The sequence below is a fragment of the Rhinatrema bivittatum genome, chromosome 7, assembly GCF_901001135.1.
Source record: "Rhinatrema bivittatum chromosome 7, aRhiBiv1.1, whole genome shotgun sequence".
In the NCBI taxonomy this organism is placed as follows: domain Eukaryota; kingdom Metazoa; phylum Chordata; class Amphibia; order Gymnophiona; family Rhinatrematidae; genus Rhinatrema; species Rhinatrema bivittatum.
In genome coordinates this window covers 83,387,389-83,411,456 of record NC_042621.1, presented here as the reverse complement: position 1 = coordinate 83,411,456, position 24,068 = coordinate 83,387,389, and the positions used below count along the sequence as shown (strand labels likewise).

Genomic DNA, 24,068 nt, shown 5'->3' with positions numbered 1-24,068 from the left:
TTTATTTGGCGAGTTGTATTTGAAATATCCTAGTTCTGCTCTGCATCCATTGTTTGGGGGTGCAGGTTCCTGTGGATGCAGAGTTTATGTTAACATTTAGCACCCTGATGGGCAGTTGTTCATTGTGTCATGCATGTAAGCATTATCTGTTAGGTGTGATCCAATAGAAAGGGAGTTATTCTTGACCTAGTGCTCACTAATGGGGATAATGTCCAGGTGGGTGCCCACCTCAGCACCAGTGATCATCAAAGTGTATGGTTTGATATAACAAATAAGATACAGAGAAGTCACACGAAGACCCGAGTTTTGAATTTGAAAAATATGGACTTTGTTGAAATAGGGATGTAACTGGAGTTAGAACTAGAAGACTGGGAGAAAATGAGAGATGTGGATCAATGGTGGGCCAAGCTAAAAGGAGCTATTACAAAGGCAACAAATCTATATGTTTAACCCCGTTAATCAACCGCTCATGTAAATACTGCTACGTTCCTTTACCTTTCTCAGCTGCTGTCTTTCCTCCTTTTTACCTGTCTCCCTCTCTCTCCCCCCCCCCTTTTTTCGCTCCTGCTCCATCCCCCACGCCCTGTTTTTTGTAATTTCCTCCTTTCTCAAGTTTATTGTAAACCGGCGTGATGTGCTTGCACGAACACCGGTATATTAAAAGCTGTTAAATAAATAAATAAAAAATGTTAGAAAAGTAAACAAAAAGTAAGAGAAATAGAAACAAGGTTGAGAACCACTGCTCTAGAGTACTGGAAGGTGACGTATGACAGAGAGTTGTTACTACTAAGTTATTGAAAACTAATTAGTTTGTTGCCTTCAAAGGGCTCAGAAATGACTTTTTAAAAATATTTTCTGTTGGAACAAAGTAAGAACTAAAATCCTTTTCTTTCCCTTACAAAGTAAACATATGAAAAATAGAATAATGTTATGCATTATTTAAGATAATTTATTTATACAGAAGGCAAATGTTATGAGAAAAATTAAATATTGTGACACATGCCACCACGTCCAGTACGAGTGCAGGTGGCCCTCTTGGTTATGTAGCAGTGCCCAAAGTTTCGTCCTCTGCCTCCATCTGCTGGTAGGGATGCATAAACCCACTTGTCTGGACTGATTTGTGGTACTTCAGGAATGAAAATGATCAGGTAAGAACAAATTTTCCAATCTCTCCCAGAATAACTCTTGTGGAACTGAGATATTATGTTGCATCCTTAAAGGGCTTCAGGACGTTGACCATCTGTTCCATGATTTTCTAGGGGGAAGGGAGGGGAGGAGATCAAAATGCCCTAGGAGAGATCCCAAACGCAAGTCATGAAGGACTGTCTGATGTTGTACTAAACTCTGCAGCATCAGATATGTGAAATTCCACTCTTGCCCACATCTTGAATATGCTGGCACAGAAGTGTCACTACTGCTTCCTACTTCTCAAAGAGCTACTGCCCTTCCTTCATACTGAGGACTGAGCTTCAGGACTGAGCTTCCATTTTCCTTGGATTCCTGCCCTAGGGCATGTTTCCTGCCAAGTGCAGCAAATGTGCAAAGAAATGGATTCCCTGAAAGCTTTTTCATGTTAGAATGACTGATTGTTCCAACAGTCCTGTCTCTCCACTCTAGCTGCTAGCCTTCTATCATTCAACTTATTTCTGCTATAATATGCACTGAAGTCTGGCTCTTGTCCATCACCTAGATGTGCAGCAGAACCCACTAGTACCCTGCTGCCTGCCCCTGCCCCATCAAGCTGCCACCAGTGTGCTGTCAAGGATAGGTAAGCAGTTGAATGCATGCTTGTACTTGGCAAATTACTTGAGGTTTTTTTTAAGCAGACTTACAAATATATATACTTATCTGGCTATCTTATCCAACTAAGTACTGCTTTTTAACACTTATCCAGATAAGTGGCGGACATCTGCTATGCACACAAATTTCTGTTCATAATTTTAACCATTTACACAAGGAAATGTAACTCGCATATTTTCCTTAGCACTTGTCGGCTTTTACATATGGAAATTATCGCGTGAAGGAAATTACCAGTTTTACCATTAGCCTACCAGTTTGCCCAATCTGTTTCTAGGTCATCAAACCCCCCCCCCTAGTTCTTCAGCCTGCACTCCCCCCAGTTTATCTTGACCTCTCACATGCACATAAATGAAAAATTGGGCTAAAGTCTATGGGTACTTTTTACCAGCAGACTTTATTTAGCCTTCTCCATGGCTCAGGTTTGGATATTCTCTATCTATATCATTTGGGTGAGTTCTGAGTTCAGTCATGTCAACACTGCTAAAAAAATCTAAGATTCTATTATTGCCCCACAAATATGAAAACAAAATATTAGTGGAAAATTGACTACAGAACTATCAGTTTGACATCACTGGGCAAATTAATTAACATACTAATGAAGGATCACATTTAATACAATAACTAGTTGTCAGTGGATTACATGATCCTAGACAGCAAAGTTTCAAAAGCACATGACCTTGCTAAAAAAGCTTGATTGGATTTGATAATGTAATCAGAGTAGTAGATTGCAGTAACTGTGACTTATTTCCTTGATATACTTTGATCATACTTTGCTCCCACTTGATTGGATTTATTGATAATGTAATCATAGTAGTAGATTGCAGTAACTGTGACCTATTTCCTTGATTATACTTGATCGTACTTTGATCATACTTTTCTCCCACTTGGTTGGATTTATTGATAATGTAATCAGAGTAGTAGATTGCAGTAACTGTGACCCATTTCCTTGATCATACTTTTCTCCCTTAACTGGTTATATTTTCTTTATTTGATTCAGTTGCTCAATAACATGGCAAGACCCACTATTCTATACAGAGCAATTTATTACAGCCTCTGGCACTATTAAGTAACTGACTGATAAAGTCTGGCATCATGTATTCCCCTCTTGTTTTCTGAAGGAACTCTGCTTGCTTGTATGACCCAGCAGGAAATGTATCACAGCCTCAAGCCAAGCATGACATTTTGGTGCAGTTCAACAATGCTGAGACTTTGAGATTTAATTCAATTTTGTGTTTTCTACCATTCTGAAAATCCCATTACCTATAAATAACTTGGGTTTGTGTTGTAAGTATGGGTGGTTAACAATTCTCTGTTATATCCAAATATATTTCTAGAGAGATATAACTGTACATTTTTAATGTGAGAAAAGAAATAAACTCTTTCAGATGAAACAGGATTAATCATTATTAATTTTTAAATGCAGTGTTTTATAGTTTACAGGAGAGCTGAGGGCAGAGAAATTCACTATAAGGAGTGCAGGTGTTTCTGAACACAGTTTTAATTTAAGAAAACACAGGAAAAGCATATTGTGAGGCAGGTGGAAAATAAGGTCTGGAATAAGGAAAAATCTTAGATAATTCAACAGTAAGTGAATAAACTGTAAATTTTTTCTAAAGTGTTTCACTTAAATAAACAATTATTCTTATCAAAGAAACTTGAGTCTCACACGCACATATTGGGGCGGATTTTCAGAGCCCTGCTCGCGTAAATCCGCCCAAAACCGGGCGGATTTACGCGAGCAGGGCCCTGCGCGCCGGGAAGCCTATTTACATAGGCCTCCCGGCGCGCGCAGAGCCCCGGGACTCGCGTAAGTCCCGGGGTTCTCGGAGGGGGGCGTGTCGGGGGGTCGGGCCCGGTCGTCGCGGCGTTCCGGGGGCGTGTCGGCAGCGTTTTGGGGGCGGGTACGGGGGCGTGGCTACGGCCCGGGGGCGTGGCCGCGCCCTCCGTACCCGCCCCCAGGTCGCGGCCCGGCGCGCAGCAGGCCCGCTGGCGCGCGGGGATTTACGTCTCCCTCCGGGAGGCGTAAATCCCCCGACAAAGGTAAGGGGGGGGTGTAGACAGGGCCGGGTGGGTGGGTTAGGTAGGGGAAGGGAGGGTAAGGTGAGAGGAGGGCAAAGGAAAGTTCCCTCCGAGGCCGCTCCGATTTCGGAGCGGCCTTGGAGGGAACGGGGGGAGGCAGCGCGGCTCGGCACGCGCAGGCTATACAAAATCGATAGCCTTGCGCGCGCCGATCCAGGATTTTAGTGGATACGCGCGGCTCCACGCGTATCTACTAAAATCCAGCGTACTTTTGCTTGAGTCTGATGCGCAAGCAAAAGTAGGCTGATCGCGCTTCTTTTAAAATCTACCCCATTATGTTAACTAATTGGAAGTAGCTTTGTCCACTTTCAGTTTTCCTCGCTCATCCCATACATTCTCTTCTGTAAATGGAGTTACATCTACTCCACTCCCATCCACAGTCTTGCTAACTAGCGATGGTCCTTCTCCAGGGTCTTCTTTAGTGAACACCAAACTGAAATATTTGCTTCATATTTTGGCCATTTCTTCGTCTCTCTCCACCCACTGATCTTTGTCACCTTTCAGTCTTACTATACCGCTTTGGACCTTCTCCTTTCCCTGATGTTTCTGAAAAATGTTTTGTCACCTCGCTTTTACCTCTTTGGCAATCCTGCCTGACTTTTTGCTTTCCTGATTTCTTTCTTCTTCTCCCTCAGTTTCACTTGATATTCTTCCATGTGTTCCTCTTTTTGGGATCCTTTATATTTTGAATGCTCTTCCTTTTGCTTTTATTTTATGAGCCACCTCCTTTGAGAACCAAATTGATTTCTTATTTCTCTTACTTAGGTCAAGTATAGCTCCCTCCCTCGTGGGTTCCATTATCATTTGTTTGAACAGAGCCCCTTGCAGGGCATCCACCATCTCTCTACTACTGTTAGGTTCTGCAGAAGGGATTCTCCAGTCTACGTTCAGCAGAATAAAATCTCCAACAATCAACACTTCTCCCTTCTTTCCCACCTTTTGGATGTCTTCAACCAGATCCCTGTCTACTTCGTCCTGTAAACCACTCCAGTAAAAATGGATGCACCATCATCTTTTTTTAAGAAGGCCCATAAAGCTTCTTCTCACATTCCTTGTAGTTCAGTTGCTTGGATATTGTTTCTGACATAAAGAGCTACTCCTCCCCCTTCTGTCCCTCCTTAACAAGTTATAGCCCAGTATGGCCATATCCCAATCATGAGAATCCATGAACTATGTCTGTTTAACAGCAACAATGTCCGTCCACCTCCACCATTAAGGCTTGCAGGTCTGGGATTTTTCTGCCCAAACTACAAGCATTTGTATCATAGCTTTCCAATTTTTCTCCCTTGATTTTTTGCACTTCCTAGACACCTTTTCAACGTTTTTGAGTTGATTTATTTTGTTGTATTCCACTTCCTGTATTGCTTGGGGGTTACATGCCAAATTCATCGGCCATTTTCTGCCACCCCTATTCGTTACTGTTTAAATATCTGGTAATATATGATCTGAATTTGTCACTTAGCATCCTCCTTCCTGCTACAGACAATTGTAGGCCATCCTTACCATATAACCTTTTACTTCTCCATACATGACCCCAGCCTCCAACATATCCAAAACCACTGTCTGGACACCAGGATTTGAGCCAGGAATTGGTTATCTATATGGCACAGCTTCTCATTTCCCATTACATGAACAGGTAATACTTCTGAAAAGGTAATCGTCTTTGTAGGGTCTTACCATCTTTCCTAGATTTTGAAAATTTTTTTTGTACTTCTGTTGAGGTCATTGGTCCCCAGAGGGATAACACTGATTTCAGCATTCCCACTTTCTTCTTCAATGACTTGCACTATCTGGTTTGCATTTCTACTGGCTGAGGATCCTGGAAAGCATTTAGCTATTGTGTCACCATCAAAATATGCTCCCAAATTGGTTCCTCTGATGACCGAGTCTCCCAGCAGAAGCAGCTTTCTCTTATGACATTTGATTCTGTTGGAGGGCTTCTGGATACATTGGGTGACTTCCCTTTTAGAAATCACTTTAAAATCTATTGCTGAGGTTTCTTCATTCTCCAATGCAGAAAAAGCATTATAAAGGGCCTTATCCTGCCAGAGCCCATCATTATCCGATTGTTCCTGGGTTTTTGAATCCTGGATGTCTGACATCTCTGTGGGAGTGGGGATTGATGCACAGGATGCTGTAAAGTTGGGGACTTTACAGCATCACATGTCTTGTCACATGTCTTGTTCTACCAAAGCCCACTATAAACCATTTTTTCCTAGGTTTCTGAAACCTCTGTGGGAGATGGGCGACAGATACTGGATCGTACAAGGAAGGGGACGTTAATTGAAACCTGGACAATTCCTCCCTTAGATGAATTGCTTCCATTTTAATTGCAGACAGCTGAAGGCAAAAGGGAGTAGGGATGTGAATCATTTTTCTGACAATTGAAAATATCGGACGATATTTTCAAAATCGTCAGAATTCGGGGGGCCCCGAATCCGATAGGAAAACCCCATGAAATTTTTCGTGGGGTTCTCTTATCATTTTGGAGGGGGTGGGAAGAAAGGGCACACAAAAACCCCCAAACCCACCCTGGCCCTTTAAATTTAATTAGTTTGAATCCCCCACCCTCCCGACCCCCCACACAAATTTTTTTAAGGTACTGCTGGTCCAGCGGGGGTCCCAGGAGAAATCTCCCGCTCTTGGGCCGTTGGCTGCCACTAATCAAAATGGGGCCAATGGCCCTTTGCCCTTACCATGTGACAGGGGCTATCTGTGTCATTGGCCAGCCCCTGTCACATGGTAGAAGCAATGGACGGTCGGTGCCATCTAAAATGTCGGGGTGGATTTTTTTGTTTATCGGCTCAGGCGCAGCCGATAAAAATAAAAATGATCAGACCGCGGGAAAAAAATTTCCCGATGGTCCCCGAAACCGGAATCGATTCCGGTTCCGATTCACATCTCTAAAAGGGACAAGCTTTGATTCTCCAAATGATAGGCCTTGGGACATGAGCACCACAATTGTTGCATTGAATGAAAGATATTTTGTTAAATTATCACTAATTCCTTACAATCTTATAGTTAAGGTAAGGTAAAATTTAAGCTCTAGGAAAGATTTTTAATAGATATTTGAAATAAAAACTAAAAGTATTAGTGCTAGCCAGTAAAGATTAATAGGTAAAATATGAAAACCAATTTTTACAAGCAATTTGACAATTTAAGTTACTATTATCTGAGCTGTAAGGAACTACTATGTAATGGGAGATGAAGTAACTGAAGCTAATTATCTAGGAGTGCCAGGGGATGCTATATAAGAAAAGTAAACCCAGGGGTGGGTGGGTAGAGGGGTAGAGAGGGAGGGAACTAAACAGTCAGCAGGGTTTTAAGGGTCAGGGCTAATAGGGTAAGAGCGATGCAAGTTAGCTAGGGGGGTTTAGGAAGTCCTCACCTTTAGTGGGGCAAACTTGGAACAAACTGGGGAAACAGGTAATTGCATCAGCTCATGTATCTACTAAAGTCCCCCCCACTTATGCGCTTGAGTCGCCATTTGCACACGTTAATATAAAACCGTGTGCACATGTACGGGCATATAGCTGATTGTATAACACATGCACGTATAGTATAAAATCATTGCGTCCTTGTGCGTGCGCCCATGTGTGGGTGCACATATATTTCTTTGTATCTTTGAGTTTTAGCCTCTGTAAAGTTCTTTCCATTTTCATTTACAGTACTTATTGACTATTGACCAAGGGCCCAACCTGCAGGTGAAGGGACTGGCTAGGCAGAAGACTGGTCCATGCTCTGACCTGTTCTGTTCCACTCCATTCCATCCCCAGCTGGCATATCCTGAGCCCAGTCTAGCAATTCATGACAAAAACAGACATCAAAAATATCATATCCAGCCTCTTGACATTGTTTAAACAAAAGGGCTTCGACCCATGATCACCTAATGCAACTATGATATTTAAAGATGTTGGTTTTAATCTTACAACTAATCTTACCTACATAAATGTAATTGCAAGGGCATATCACAAAATTAATAACATTTGAGTTATTACAGTCATAAGTATGATTCAAAACATATTTTTATGGGTAATTGGATTATGAAAAACTTGAGTGTTAATGAAAGTGGACAATCTTCACATGAAACACATGTTCATTTGCCTGACCAAATTAGAAACACATCATCATCCAGTTTGACTTTATGCCCTCTAACATATAGTGCTACATCTCTACCAATTTGATCCATCTGATCATTGTAATATAATTAGTATCATAGTATCACAGTGTCCCATTGGATATTCTCCTTCAACCAGGACTCTGAAATGCCAATTGTATCTACCTCTTCATTCAGTGCTATATATTCTAACTCTCCCATCTTACGTATTAGATGTTTACAGAATTTCAAAGTATATTTTTTGTTTGTATTAACAATATACTTATCAGTTAACAGAGATAATGTGAAATTTCGGCCGTCTGCTCTTTACTTAAAGTCACCTAGGTTCTTTTAGCATTTATTGCAACCTCTCTATCAGTTTGTATCCTTCAAGGATATATCATTCCGAACCATGTGCGACTGTCAGCTTTCCCCATCATCTAGTTTAAAAGTTGAATTTCCTTTTTAAAGGTTAGTACTAGCAGCTTGGATCAACTCTGGTTAAGGTGGAACTCATCCCATTGGAATAGGCTCCCCTTCCCCAGAATGATCCCAGTTCCTAACAAACCTAAAATCCTTTTCCATTGTCTCAACCACTTATTTAGACTCTGGAGCTCGTCCTGCCTCTGGGGCACTGCACGTGGAATGGGAAGCATTTCTGACAATGCAACCTGGAGGTTCTGAATTTCAATTTCTTATCTAAGAGCCTAAATTTAGCCTCCAGAGCCTCCCTGCTGCACCTTTCTATGCCATTGATATCTACATGTACCATGACAGCTGACTCCTCTGCAGCACTCTCTAAAATCGTATCTAGGTGGCAAATAAGGTCCATTACCTTTGCAAGTTACCAATCAGTCCTCACACCCACCAGCCACCCAGCTATCTACATTCCTAAAGATCTGATGATCCACTAGAACAGCTGTTCTAATTATTCCCTACTAGTCACAGACCCCTGGAGATACATCCTCAGTGCAAGATGATAAAGCATCATGCAGGTTCTAAGTACAGGATCACTTCCTGCCATAAAGAGTGGAGTTGGGACCACTCTTATGTCCTTGAAGGTCTCCTCTCTGCTTACCTCAAGTCCTCCAGGTCTTGTTCTCTGAGATCCAGAAACATTTTGCACTGGATGCATACACTCAGCCTCTTCCCAACAGGTAGATAATCATATATGTGGCACTCAGTGCAAAAGACTGGATAGCCCTCATCTCACTGCTGGGCTTCGGTCTGCATCCATATCACTAAGCCTCGATGCTCATATTCCTCCAGCAGCAGGTGGGGGGGGGGGGGTATTACCTGTTCAGTCTGTGGGTGGTAGGACTTCTGAAGTTGTAGTAGACCCTTGTCTTAGTGATGGGAAGATTTTGGATGTGAAGGAATCCTTAGTGGCTTAGCTGGCACATCTGGTTCAGCCCTGGATCCCACCCCTCTTTAAGCACCATTGATTATGTTAGAGAAGTTCTGGTCAACTACAGCTGGGTTTGGAAAATCTTTATCTGGCAAGATGGATATGGTTTTGTCTAATTTTGGAGAGATACAAAACCAAGTTTCTTCTCATGAACAGATGCTTAAAGTTCAGTGAGATGGACACACAAATTAAAGATCTATATAATATTCTTTCCTATTTAAGGATAAGAAGTGGACTCAAACAATTGTAGAATTTAGATAATTATACTAGGAGATTAAATTTAAGATTTGTCAATTTTTCTAAAGCTGGCTTGATACTTCTCTTGGATATGCTAAGGAAAATTTATTCTGACGTCTTGAAAGTTCTATTTTAGTCTTTTCCACCAACATCCAAGGTTTTTTTAAATCTCCCAGCTCAGGAAGAAAGAGAAGGAATACATCTAAAGCAGATTTCCCTGCTTCAATACTCTCAGTGTGAAATTGCAGGTAAGGCTATGCTTTTGATAGTGTACATAAGAACATAAGAAATACTGTACTGGGTCAGACCAAGGGTCCATCAAGCCCAGTATCCTGTTTCCAACAGTGGCCAATCCAAGTCACAAGCACCTGGCAAGTATCCAAACATTAGATAGATCACAAGCTACTATTGCTTATTAATTACCATAATAGCAGTTTATGGATTTATCCTCTAGGAGCTTATCCAAATCTTTTTTAAAACCAGTTACACTAACTGCACTAACCACATCCTCTGGTAATAAATTCCAGAGCTTAACTATGTGCTGAGTGAAAAAGAATTTTCTTTGATTTGTTTTAAGTGAGCTACTTGCTAACTTCATGGAGTGCCTCCTGGTTCTTCTATTATCTGAGAGAGTAAATAACCGATTTACATTAACTTGTTCAAGTCCTTTCATGATTTTGAAAACTTCTATCATATCCCCCCTCAGCGGTCTCTTCTCCAAGCTGAACAGCCTTAACTTCTTTAGCCTTTCCTCATAGGGCAGCCGTTCCATGCCCTATCATTTTGGTCATCCTTCTCTGCACTTTCTCCAGCGCAGCTATATCCTTTTGAGATGCGGTGACCAGAACTGCACACAATATTCAAGGTGCGGTCTCACCATGGAGTGATACAGAGGCATTATGACATCCTATGTTTTATTTTCCATTCCTTTCCTAATAATTCCTAACATTCTGTTTGCTTTTTTGACTGCCACAGGACACTGGGCTGACGCCTAGATCTTTTTCCTGGGTGGTACCTCCTAAGGTAGAACCTAACATTGTGTAACTACAGCAAGGGTTATTTTTCCCTATATGGATCACTTTGCACTTGTCCATGTCAGATTTCATCTGCCATTTGGTAGAGGTGTGCATCCGTTTTCCACGTATTTGTAATCCACAACTTATGTTTTGCTATCTGTTAAATACGTGGGGAGGCGAAACGCATCGCGACTCCCCACGCATTAAACAGATTTCTGTTTAATTCGTCCTAAATAAAAATTTAAACCCCCCCGCCCACCCTCCTGACCCCCCCAAGAATCACCAAAACTCCCTGGTGGTCCAGCGGTGGGGTCCGGGAACTCACTCACACCCTCGGTGCTAGTTTCATCACGGCGCCGATAGCCTTTGTCACAGGGGCTACGGTGCCATTGGTCAGCCCCTGTCACATGGTAGGAGCACAAGATGGCGCCGATGGCCATGTGACAGGGGCTGACCAATGGCACCGGTAGCCCCTGTGACAAAGGCTATCGGTGCCGTGATGAAACTAGCACCGAGGGTCTGAGTGAGTTCCCGGACCCCACCGCTGGACCACCAAGGAGTTTTGGTGAGTCTTGGGGGGGTCAGGAGGGTAGGGGGTTGTAGTTAATTTAGTAGTAACGTATTTACAGATCGACAACTTATTGAATTCTCCATACTTCTGCATGAAACGGAATTGACCCCCCACGAATACGGATCACGTACGCAATGAAACTTTTTGCCTGCACATCCCTACCATTTGGAAGCCCAATCTTCCAATCTCACAAGGTCCTCCTGCAATTCAACACAATCTGCTTTTTTGTCATCTGTAAATTTGATCTCCTCACTCATCATACCCCTTTCCAGATCATTTATAAATATATTTATAAATATATTAAAAAGCACCGGTCCAAGTACAGATCCCTGAGGCACTCCACTGTTTACCCTTTTCCACTGAGAAAATTGACCATTTAATCCTACTCTCTGTTTCCTGTCTATTAACCAGTTTGTAATCCACAAAAGGACATCACCACCTATTTATTTATTTATTTAGGGCTTTTTTTATACCGACATTCATGATACCAATCATATCATATCGGTTTACAAGAAACAATGGTGCAAAAACATTAACATCAACATGAACAATAGGCAAAGAGAGAACAAGTGAACAAAAGTTACAATAAAACAGGGGCACATGAACTGGGAGGAGGAAGAGCCAGAGATATGGCTAACTCAGAAATAAATAATATCTAGTTTCAGAAATAAATAATATCTAGTCAAATATTCAGGATTATAATAAAACATGTACTCAGGACTGGATTATTTCAAATATGTAAATATCATATACTCAGGGCTGTAATAATATCATATGTTCCTGACTAAATAGTGTCAGTTCATAAAACTCGGGACTAATTAATGTATAGTCAGAAGCCAAGTCAGGGATGTGGTACGTCGACTGGAGAACCATGGCGATTTGTTATAGTTGGGGCGGTTATAGATCAGGGAAGGCTTGTAGAAATAGCCAAGTCTTGAGTTTCTTTCTGAATGTCTGCGTGCAAGGTTCTTGTCTAAGATCTGGGGGCATGGAGTTCCAGATGGTTGGAGCCGCTGTCGAGAAGGCTCGATCTTTGGTGGATGAGAGGTGTGTGAATTTGACTGGGGGGGTGTAGCGAACCCTTGTATGCTTCTCTGATGGGTCTAGAAGAGAAGTGCAGCGTGAGTGGGTAGTGTAAATCGATGCGTGTTCTGTTGTAAATGGTTTTATGGATGATGGTGAGACACTTGTGAAGAATTCTAAAGTTTACTGGGAGCCAATGCAGGTTTTTTAGGATGGGTGTAATGTGATCTCTTCTGTTAGAGTTTGTTAGAATTCTAGCAGCCAAATTTTGTAGCATCTGAAGCAGTTTGGTGGAGGAGACGGGAAGGCCTAGCAGAATGGAATTGCAGTAATCTAATTTGGAGAATATAATGGCCTGGAGTACCGATCTGAAGTCTTGAAAGTACAGTAGTGGTTTGAGTCTATCCCATGACTTTTTAGTTTTCTTAGAAGCCTCTCATGTGAGACTTTGTCGAATGCCTTCTGAAAATCCAAATATACCACATCTACATATTCACCTTTGTCCACGTGTTTATTAACTCCTTCAAAAAAATGTAGATTTGTGAAGCAAGACTTCCCTTGGGTAAATCCATGTTGGCCGTGTCCCATCAAACCAACTCTGTCTAAATATTTTGTGACTATATTCTTTATAATAGTTCCATGATTTTTCCCAGCACTGAAGTCAGGCTCACCAGTCTATAATGTATGCTTAGGAACATATGGAATGGACTTTGAAGTTGTTTTTATGTTGTAAAAATTCAGTGTATATGGGTTATAAAGTTTAGGAGAAAATTGCCTTTACTTTAAAATTTCCCTGTAAGGCTCAGATTCAGTTAGATAACAATTATTTATTTTATGACCCAGTTCAATTCGAGGGTTGTTTTCTTTTTTTTTTTTTTAACAGAATAGTGAGTTGCCCACTGTAAATCATGCTTGAGATGTAGTTTTGGTGGCTGATCAGAATTAGCATTTTATTTTATGTCTTCCTCGATTATTCTTTTTTACTTTTATTCCCCCAATGTTTGTTCTCTCCTTTTGGGAAATTACATTTAAGTTTGTTTCATATAAAAATGTTTTTCTTGATTTATATTAATAAAATAACCCAAGGTTATTTTGACTGTATATTACAAATTTTAATTTAAAAAAAATTAGCAGATGATACAAATTTATTTAAATTTGTTAAAACAGCAGCAGATTGCGAGGAATGTAGGAGGAGCTTGTGAGACTAGGAGACTGGGCAACTGAATGGCAATTGAAATTTAATATGGAAAAGTTCGAAGTGATGCACAGGGACTCAAGGATGGTGCTAAACTGGTTTAGAGCTTATCTATCAGGATGACAATGGCAGCCCATGACTGGTCCTAGCAGATCGACCTGGTGTCTGCTTCTCACCGGTGTCCCTTAGTGGTTATATCTTTCAACTTCATTATTCAATATTTATACGTCACCAATATGCAGATTGATTGCTGACCTCTGTTTAGGACCTTGGTTGTATGCAGATAATATACAATTTTATGTGCAAATGTGTTCCTCTTGGGAAGAGACACCTGCTGTATCTTGTTATGTCTCCACTTTGGGACAGTGGTTGAAACATAATAAGATGACCTTAAACCTTGCAAAACTAAAATCTTAATACTTCAGTATGTGTGAATTCCTTGCAGAATTTTCCAACCCTTAGAATTGAAAATATGGTGATACAGACGTTATCGCATGTCAAGAATCTGAGAATGATTGTTGATTTCCTCCTTGATTTTTAATATTCAAACTGGGGCTGTCATTCATTTATTCAGGCTTTTATAAATCAAAGCACTTATACAATACTTTGTACAGAGTTTTTTTATGGAAATAAAGAAATAACACACAGAAACAATTTGTAATCACCAAATATGTTGTTAAACATTACAGAATAAGTAAAAAGAAGGAAAGCAAAGAACAATGAGATTATAAGGTAACTATAAAGAAAAGGCCATAGCATTGAATTATGCTATTATCTAAACTATATGCAAGCTTTACTGATGCACTAAGGGAACTGGAGAAGATGTTAAAACTTTCCTTGTGTCAATAAAAGATCTAAGCTGTTCAGGAATAAAGAAGATATAACTAGTGAAATGATAACACAACATTTACAGGGGTAGTGAAGTATAAATGTAGCACCTATATCCAGTGCCTTCTGTCTCAAGATAAGAAAACCTCTTCTCTGCTCCTAAGAAATCCTCAAAAAAATCAGGAAAAATATGAATGGCCTGCCCATGAAAATTAGAATTAAGATTATAAAAATATAAAGACATTATCTTACTTAGATCCCCATCAATAACAAAAGAAACATGTAGGGTGGCATGAGCTATAATCTCGTAATCAGATGATTCAATAAGTTGAGTAACATTTAGAGGAGGAGGAGAAACAGAACTAGAAGGAGAGGGCAGGAAAATAGCCTTATTTATTGATGGCAGAAAGTCATGTGAAATTTTCAAGATGTCCATAAAATATCTCTGCAAAGTAATAATGGGAAATTTACCCATTACTTTAGGAAATTTTAAAAACGGAGATTCAAATGACATGAGGAGTTTTCCAGGAACTCAGCCCTTTTAAAAATGATGTTCCATTCTTGAACTATTTGAGTCAGAATAGTAGTCATTTTGGTCAGATATTGTTGAATTAGGGAGAGTTTATTTTCATGGTCACCCAACTTAACATCATGCAAGCTCACCAAGAGGTCTAGTTTACCCACAAAAGAATCCAACTTAAGTGTAGATGTAACCAGGGCCTGGCGAAATTGGGACATCAGTTCCCATAGGGAATCCAAAGTTACCTCTGCTGGCTTCTTAGGAGGAGGAAAATGCTCTATTGATGATTGAGACAAAAAAAAAAAGCCATGATCTGAGGCTGCAGATAACATAGGTGCTCCAAGATTCTTCAAAGAAACTTACAAGGAAATAACTAAGATGGAATCATGTCTTGCCCTCCCCAAGATGGAATGCCGGAAGCAAGTCCTTTCAACATCCCCCTCCTGCACCGAGAGCAGACTGTCATCATTCTGCACCTTCATTCAATCTTTTTGCATGGTATAAAGCCTTTATTGAGTCCTGCTGTTTTTTTTCTAGTACTGCAGGCAACGTTTATGCCAACCTTGGATTATTGTATATATTAGCTTGTCAGCCACAGCATATAGAGCCTTATACTTTGCAGCAAAAAAGCTTATTTCTGGGAAATCTATAAAAGAGCATATCTTTCCAATACATTGAGAGCTCTGCTGGCTCCTGGTTCAGTCTATAGTCATTTTTAAGATGGCTATGCTTCTACATAAATTGTTAGCATGTCATTCTTGCCCATGGGTGAATGCTCTCCTTCATATTTACACTCCAACCTGTGAGCTGCATTCTTCCCAAAGAGGGCTACTAGAAGTTATAAAAGTACATCAAGCTTGGTTAATCCTATGGAACTCACTCTCCTACGAACGATGCATGACAAGTTGCACAAAAACATTTAAGGTGTTGTTACAAATTCACCTTTTTCGCTTAATGTACTCAATATGACATGGCTGAGTTGGGCTGATGAAATTCCAGGATCTACTGCTATAACGCAGCTTTTACACTTTATTTGACAGTTGTTTTTGTCCTAAGTTGTTTTATGTTTCTTTCTTATTCACAGCCTGGGGCCTTAGTATGGGTGATTTATAAATACCAATAAATAAATAAACTACAGGTACATAATATCGAATAAACACGGGAGGAAAACTTTCAAACAACGATATGTGTATCTAAGGTCGCACGTAGATACACAATAGTATTTAATAACCCATGCATATCATACATGTGTTTTATAAAATACATGTATCTTTACCCTGGAACATATATGAATGTATATACTTATGCACAAATACATTCATGCATTGAAACCATATATATATATATCAATCCATTCACAGGCTGATACAATAAGAAGTGCGTTAAAATGGGCGCTCGTATTGAGTGCCTGTTTTTCTAACACGCTCACAGCCATGTCTCCTGGGCACCCAATGCAATATTTAAATGAGCTGCTGCATTAAAAAGGATGCACTAGATAAGAATTGTGCGTCTCTAGTAGAGATGTGAATCGGAACCGGAATCGGTTCAGATTCCGGTTCCGATTCACATGTGGGTTTTTTCCATCGGGGCCCGATCGCATTTTGTTTATCGGCTGCGCCCCAGCCGATAAACAAAAAACCCACCCCAACCCTTTAAAAGTAACCCCTTAGCTTCCCCCACCCTCCCAGAAACTTTTTACAGGTACCTGGTGGTCCAGTGGGGGTCCCGGGAGCGATCTCCCACTCCGGGCCATCCTCCGGCTACCGGGCTGTCGGCTGTCACTAATCAAAATGGCACCGATGGCCCTTTGCCCTTACCATGTGACAGGGTATCCGTGCCATTGGCCGGATCCTGTCACATGGTAGGAGCACTGGATGGCCGGCGCCATCTTGTACTCCTACCATGTGACAGGGGCTGACCAATGGCACCGGTAGCCCCTGTGACATAGTAAGGGCAAAGGAGGTCGCTCCTGGACCCCCGCTGGACTTTTGGCAAGTCTTGTGGGGGTCAGGAGGGCCCCCAAGACTTGCCAAAAGCCCCTGGTGGTACAGCGGGGGTCCGGGAGCGATCTCCTGCACTCAGACCGTCGGCTGCCAGTATTCAAAATGGCGCCGATAGCCTTTGCCCTTACTATGTCACAGGGGCTACCGGTACAAAATCAGTCTGGATCATGTATACTGAGTGTCCAACATTTTTTTTTTTATCAAGAATTTACACTATCAGCCTGATTTTAAAATATGCAAGCACGTAAATTACGAGGGTTACATGCGTGGCCGGGCCTTGCGCGCACTGGGCCTGATTTTAAAAAGCATTTACTCGAGCAAAACTGGTTTTTGCTCGAGTAAATACACTTTACTCAAGTAAGTGGGCTTTTCAAAATTGCTACAATATATGCCATTGAATTGTCCATAGGATTTACTCAAGTAAGTGCACTTTACTCGAGTAAATAGCTTTTGAAAATTGCTACGATAGAATGTCACATTTACATGCGTAACTCCTTTGAAAATGACCCCCACTGCGCACATTTTACAAGCAGCCCAGCCACACGTGTAACCCCCAATATGCGCACAAATGCTGGGCAGCCCAGGGAGCAGGCCAGGATAGTGCCATTAGCTGCTGTCCCAGGGAAGTGCACGCTGGGAGCCGGCTGGCACATGGAGTCTTGATATAATTCAGAACTCTGGTTCAGAACTTTGGCTCATTCAGCCAGTCCCAGAATCCTCGCTGACTGATTCATACTGACACTGTTGAAATACAGTGACCTTCTGACCATCTTAGACTCAAGAATGTGGAAGATCTGGGAAACTTGTAGGCTCTGCAAAGCCTATAATTAAAGGCCAGGTGGGCTTCAATGGCAATATTTAACTCATAATACAAGAAAGCTTGGTTCTCATGAAACCAACATACAAGCTTGTGGTTCACAGATGCCTATCTCAACTGCAGGAGCCAGATGAATGAAAATTACCTGAGGTTACAGCTTTAATTAAAGTCCTGGCACCAGTAACAGAATTCAGGCCTACTGTCTATTCAGAACACAGACCTACTACCTGTTTACACAACACAGAAGATCAAAGGAAGATCAGAAGAAACCAACAGCGAGAGCTTCAGGCACTATTCTGTTGAACCCTCACTGGACAAGATCATCTACAGGACAGAAGGAGTATCTGGAAAGTGATGGCAAATGAGCTACACCTGAAAGACCTGTCAGGGCAGTTCAGGGATAGGTTGTCATGTGAACAGCATGATGTGTCTCTGTAAATGAGTCTTTGGGCAGTCACGTAATTCAAGAAGGTTCGGCAATACTGTATGTTAAACTATAAAAGAAGGGGTTACTTCCTGTATTAGATGAGATGCTGGTGATTTTGAAAGATAAAGGGCACCTAGTATACAGCATCTCCCAGGAACACTTTTAAAGCCAAATAAAATTTACTTTATACCGTTTACTGAGTCTAAGTGTTCTTGTTGCCCTGGTCCTGTGTACAGAAATTATGTACATTTTACTGAAGCTCCAAAGGATCAGCAAGGTAAAAAATAAATAAATTTGTTATAGCTAAGAAAGTGTTAGGCATTGGGGACTAGAAAAGGTAAGAAGGTTAGGTAGGGGTATAGGGAATTTACCTCCCAGTCCACTCCTTAAATAGGAGTGGAAACTAGGGAAGCCCTACTCACGTCGCTGCGTGTATTTTTCTAAAATGCCCCTCCCTGTGTGCCAACGCACACATATTATAAAACAGCCGTATCCATGTGCACGTGCCGGGACAGTATTTTTAAAATTTCTCCTGAGCCCTTGAGTTGCAGATTGACTTAACAGCAGTTCCAGGGCTGGAGTTAAATTTGCTTCATTAAAAAGTATGTGTTGGGTGCCCAGTGGTTTTTTGCATCAAGGGTTAATAGCTAATAACCTCAACTACTTGTGATGAGCGCATGTGATGGGTGCGCATTTTGGATGTGCTAATCTCGTTATTGCATTGGGTGCTAGTCTAGTGCATCCAACACGCATGTAAATCTGTGCACTAGACTGGGCACATTTTATTGCATTGGCCCCCGAATGCGCGTACGTTTCCTACCTATTTTAAAAATATATGCACCTATATTTTATTGCAAAAATTAAGAACTTACTTGCATAAGTCAGCCAGTTTTGAAATATGAATGCATACATGGAATTAGCCAATTAACCAATTAGTTCACCCCGACCTTCAGCTGGTCATCAAGACCTTCATGATTCTTCAACCATATCTCCCAGCTAGTCAGTACTATAAATAAACAGGTTTGTCATCACTTATGCAAGATAATTAGTAGGTATAAAAATATGTGAGAAAGTTAGCAAAATGAGGTGCGTAAGAGTATTTTAAAATAGCAATTTATGCGCGTAAGTATTGGCTCTGCCCAGGAATGTCCTTAGACTGCCCCTATACACATGTATATGTGAACACAAAAGTGAAAAAGACGCAATTTTTTTTATTTTTATAAAATACGGAATATGTAAGTAGATACTACTTACATGTGCAAATGTTCATTTTTGTACATGCAACATTTTGAAAATTCACCCCATAGGATCCCTAGGATGGTAATAAAACATGAGGGTATCACGCACGAAGCAGCAATTACAACCCTACACACCTTGCTGGGCAGACTGGATGGACCATTTCCATCATTTAGTATGTTACTATTTTACTATAATAATGACAACACTTCAAGAACTAGACACGGACTTCTCTAGACTTTTAGTGACACACACACACATGCACTCCCTTCTTGCTCTCCCTTTCATATACAATTTCTTTGTAGTGTACAGACTTTGTAATATACCAAGCTTATATCTTATATAAGATAGTCCTTTGTGCGTATCTTTTTCAACTATATTCATTGTCTCTGGAAAGTGGACCATTTTATTATTATATTATTATTATACACATTATTACAGGGTCTATTTACTAAAGTGAGTTAACAAGTATGCATGCAATAAACTATTTACTGCACAGTAAAACATACTAGCATAGAAATAACATGTAAAATGTAGAATTTCTGAGTGTTCTTTCCTTGCCAACAAACATTGCGCAATGAGTGAATGGTAAAGAACTAGATCTCATACAAATGCGTGCAAAGCAGTTCATGACAATGAATAATGCAGATAGTGTTAACATTTTCATGCCTTTTCAAAAAGGACTTAAAAACGTGGTTGTTCAACAAAGCATACCAACTCACCCAATGAACAACATAACATCATCACCCTCCAATCCAACCTCATGAATAAATGAAATTCATCACATCTAGGTTTTCATAAATAAGAAATGAAACAAAACTCTGAACTGAATCCTTACACGTGATCCCCTATACTTAACAGTTTGTACCTTGCAAGCCTAGTTTAACCCCCCTTATCCCTTTAACCTTATTTTGTAAACCATTATGATGGCGTTATTTTGACGTTTCCGAATGACAGTATATAAAACTCATTAAATTAAAAAAAAAAAAAGCCATCTTATTCTCTGAAAGTTAACTATACCTCAAGGCATAGGGAGTTTTCCTTCCAGGACTTCTGTGATGCCAAGGCATGTCCTGATGATCCTGGATTCGAGATTTTAAAGGACCACATGACCCTAGAAACCCTCACCACCTGCACTATCATGTCAAAACCATAAACCCCTGGGAGTCTAGTGAAACCTTTCCCACTGCTCCCTCCTTCACATTAAGTCAATTGAAAAAAAAATAATGAACATTAGTTACCTTAGGTCCTACACCTAACACCAAAAGTAGAATACAAATTAAATTAAATAAATAAATACAAAGGCCTGCCCCCTTCAGGCACATTGTCCCCCCTCCCCCCAATGTATTTGAAAGTTTGGTGGTCCACTGGAGGCAGGAACAATTCCCATTTGTTTCTGCTCCCACCGATACCATCTTTCAGAATGTCAGTGGCTCACCCCAGGCACATTTTTACCCCTCTGTATCAGGGGAGGGGAGATAAGGAACACCTGGGATAAGCCGGTGCCATTTTGAAAAATGGTGCCAATATGGCAGGAGTGATTTGGGTTAGCTCCTATCCCACTAGACCACCAGTCTTTCAAGTAAGCAGATGGATAGTCCAGATTAGGTCTAGAGAGGAGCACTATTTACTGGATGGAGGTAGGCTGTTTTACCTGGGAGATGGGGGCCTAAGTTAACTAATTGTTTAGTATTTTTTTTTCTATTGGCTGAAATATGGGGCTGTCTTTGACATGGGGAGGTGGTCCTTTCTGGGGTTATAGGGCCACTTTAAAAGATGATGACCTAAAATAGGAGACTGCTATCAAATGTTGCTGCAGCCAGGAACATGCAAAGTTCTTAGCTGTAGCAGCATACACACTAAAGTAAATCCTGTGATAGATTTCACAGCAGTAATACCATGGCTTAATAAATAGCTTCCTTGGGAATGAAACCAAATCTTCTGATAAATCTCATTTTAATAAAATGTAAATAGCCAAGAATGTTATGAAATTATATATATAACATTTATAATCCACTCATACAGCCCAATGTAAGTGTCCTAATACCTCTGGGGAAAAGTTAGTTACAACTTCTGAGCTGTATCTAACTTTTCAGGAAATAATGTGGCTTCGACAAGCTGTGTTATTTAATTTGCATAGAATTTTTTATTTATTTAAAAAACATATATACCACCTATCAACTGCTAGGTGGTTTATAATAAACCTATGGATGAGCTGCTTTGCATGCATTTGAAATATTTTGCATACATTTGCATGCATAGGACACTCAGCTAAATAGGGAGGTGGCTTTTTTAGGCCATATATTACATGATAACTGCTGTTTTTTTGCACATTATACCCTAATCGCAGCTTAATAAATGATCTCCTAAGAAAGATCAAAAGAATAGTTTATTAGGTATTATACTTTAAGGTGAATTAAAAATCAAATTCAGATCTGGAGAAATTTTAGAACTTATTCATGGAAGTGGAGAAATACAGATATATAGGTACATATTCCCAGCACAATAATTTAAAATATGTTAACTGCATTTATAAATATTTGTCATTTTTTGTATTATTATTGCAGTACATTGACAGAACTATTCCAAGCAATAAACTATTTAGGAGTCCTTTTCAAAATGATCAAAAATAGCACTTACCATAGAACCATGATACTCCAATGGCCTCCATTAAAACAGCAAACAAGATTGATGTCCCAGCCGCGAAGGTATCCAGTAGTGTTAGTACATAAATTCCACCCTATGACATTATAAAAAAAAAATAAATCTGAATTCAACATATTTTCAATACATATATCCTGGTGTCTTAGCTATGTTTAGATTTATTTCTTTTAGTGCTTTTCAAAATGGAGTGATTCAATCTGTCTGTCTGCTCATCTGTCTACCTGGAAGCACAATCACGTCTCGAACTATATTAATCAGCTCCAAATTAGGTCAAAGTCCACTACTGTCCTACAAATTATGCTATTTAAAATGATCAGAACTTGATAAGGTAAGAGGATAATAATGAAAAGCTGCAAAAAAATAAATCTATGCATATGCATGGTTTACATTTCTTTCCCTCTGTTACAGAGGTTTTATAAAATCAGTAACATGCATATATTTCAAATAATTTATTAAACCAGTTACTTTGAAAGTAACTGAAGATTTGAAGAGTAGATTCTCTCCCTTGATAACAGTAATTTATTAGAACTAAAAATTACCCCACATACTACATGAAACAATAATGCAATAATATCAACAGAGAAAAAAATGAAACCGTGAAAGTAACATCTAAGTTTAGATTGCACATTCACATGTAGAAAAATATAACTACCTATAACCAAAAATAGAACAAAATTGAATGCTCATCAAATGATGAAATTATTTCAAAAAAGATGAGATAGACATGAAAATATTATTTAAAGATGCTTCAGAACTGGAAGATTTAGTGTATCATATGTGCATCAATGTTTGGCTAAGCTACATGCATGATTTTACAATCATATACCCAAAATCACATAAAATATCCTTTCCTTATTTTATAATTTTTTTTATGCAAATAAAATAACCAAGTTAACCCCAACATAGAGGGTACTTATCTTAAAGTGTCCTTCTTTTGATATTTTTCATTTGTTTCAAGCAATATCGTTGTAGAATACCAAAGATGACTTCATGATACAGACACCAAATTCACAATGATGATATCTTCTTGTCATTAAAAAATGCCTGCAATTGTGCAGAATGGAAACAAGTCCAGAATGGACAAGTGCCTTCATCAGGGGCAATGATCAACTGCTGAAAAATAATAATAACTTCATGTCACTCAACAAAATGCATTAAACACAGATACCAATAGTAGGCTTCAGCATACCTTTCCTTCTTTATCATGGATATTTCTCATACCGGCATAACTAAAATGGTGGGATTGGGGATATTTTAAAGACACTCCAAATGTGGAGACCAACCAATCATAAAACAGTTCTAATGTAGCAACCAATCATGAGAGTTACTGACACAAAACAACATAAGGCCAGAGAAGTTGATTTGAAAGAAAATCAAACAAACACTGTCCAATCTATTGCTTTAGTCAGTCCAAAGGGAACTACAATGTTCAACCTGTAGATCCAGAGCTGTTGACACTGCAGCAACCTCATTACTTTACCCCAACCCCCCCCCCCCCTTCCCACTGAGAAGAGGCACAATGAATGCTTAAAATGTGAAAACTTCAAAAGAGTGTTTCTTTAACCCTGTGAAATAAGAGGGGAATTTTACTTTCCTGTCTAATGCATATTCGATGTTCAACCATATGAGTCCTCAAGGATTGCTTAGTTTTCCCTATACATAGTATAGCACAAGCACACATGCACCAAACTATATAAACCAATCCAACTGTGGCACGTAGTATACTGAAAAAGGATACATGGTAAGCTTGAGGAAAAGGTAATATATCTCCTTTAAAATATTGTAGGCATACTTTATAATGACCACATTTATAATGTTCTCTGGCCTCATCTTCAACTGGGAAATCTACAAGATGGGGTCATATAGTGCTCTCATGACCCAATATTTAATAAGAGCAAAGAGTGGTGGAGATTGCAACTGCAGAATACTGAATGCAACTGCAAAACAACCCAATGTCTGCTGTACTAGATATTTTTAGGCAAATATGGTTAATAAGCACACTATACAAGCAGTCATAAACTTATCAGGTAAACAACTGTCCATTGATCAATTGTCGATTCTTAATAAAGATTCATTATGTATGCCCACAAACAGTTTTGATTCCTTTTGGACAGAAATATGTTGCAGAAATTATAGATTATGTCTCAA

At 39.9% G+C, this 24,068-nt stretch overlaps 1 protein-coding gene across 1 annotated transcript in view; it reads right to left on the bottom strand.

The window, feature by feature from the left end:
- The window catches only part of SLC6A2 (solute carrier family 6 member 2), a 415,085-nt gene that overhangs the window by 58,380 nt on the left and 332,637 nt on the right, over positions 1–24,068 (bottom strand). Inside the window, exon 13 of the mRNA XM_029608577.1 lies at positions 21,897–21,996. Coding sequence (XP_029464437.1) covers positions 21,897–21,996 — 100 coding nt within the window. The remainder of the gene's footprint in view (positions 1–21,896; positions 21,997–24,068) is intronic.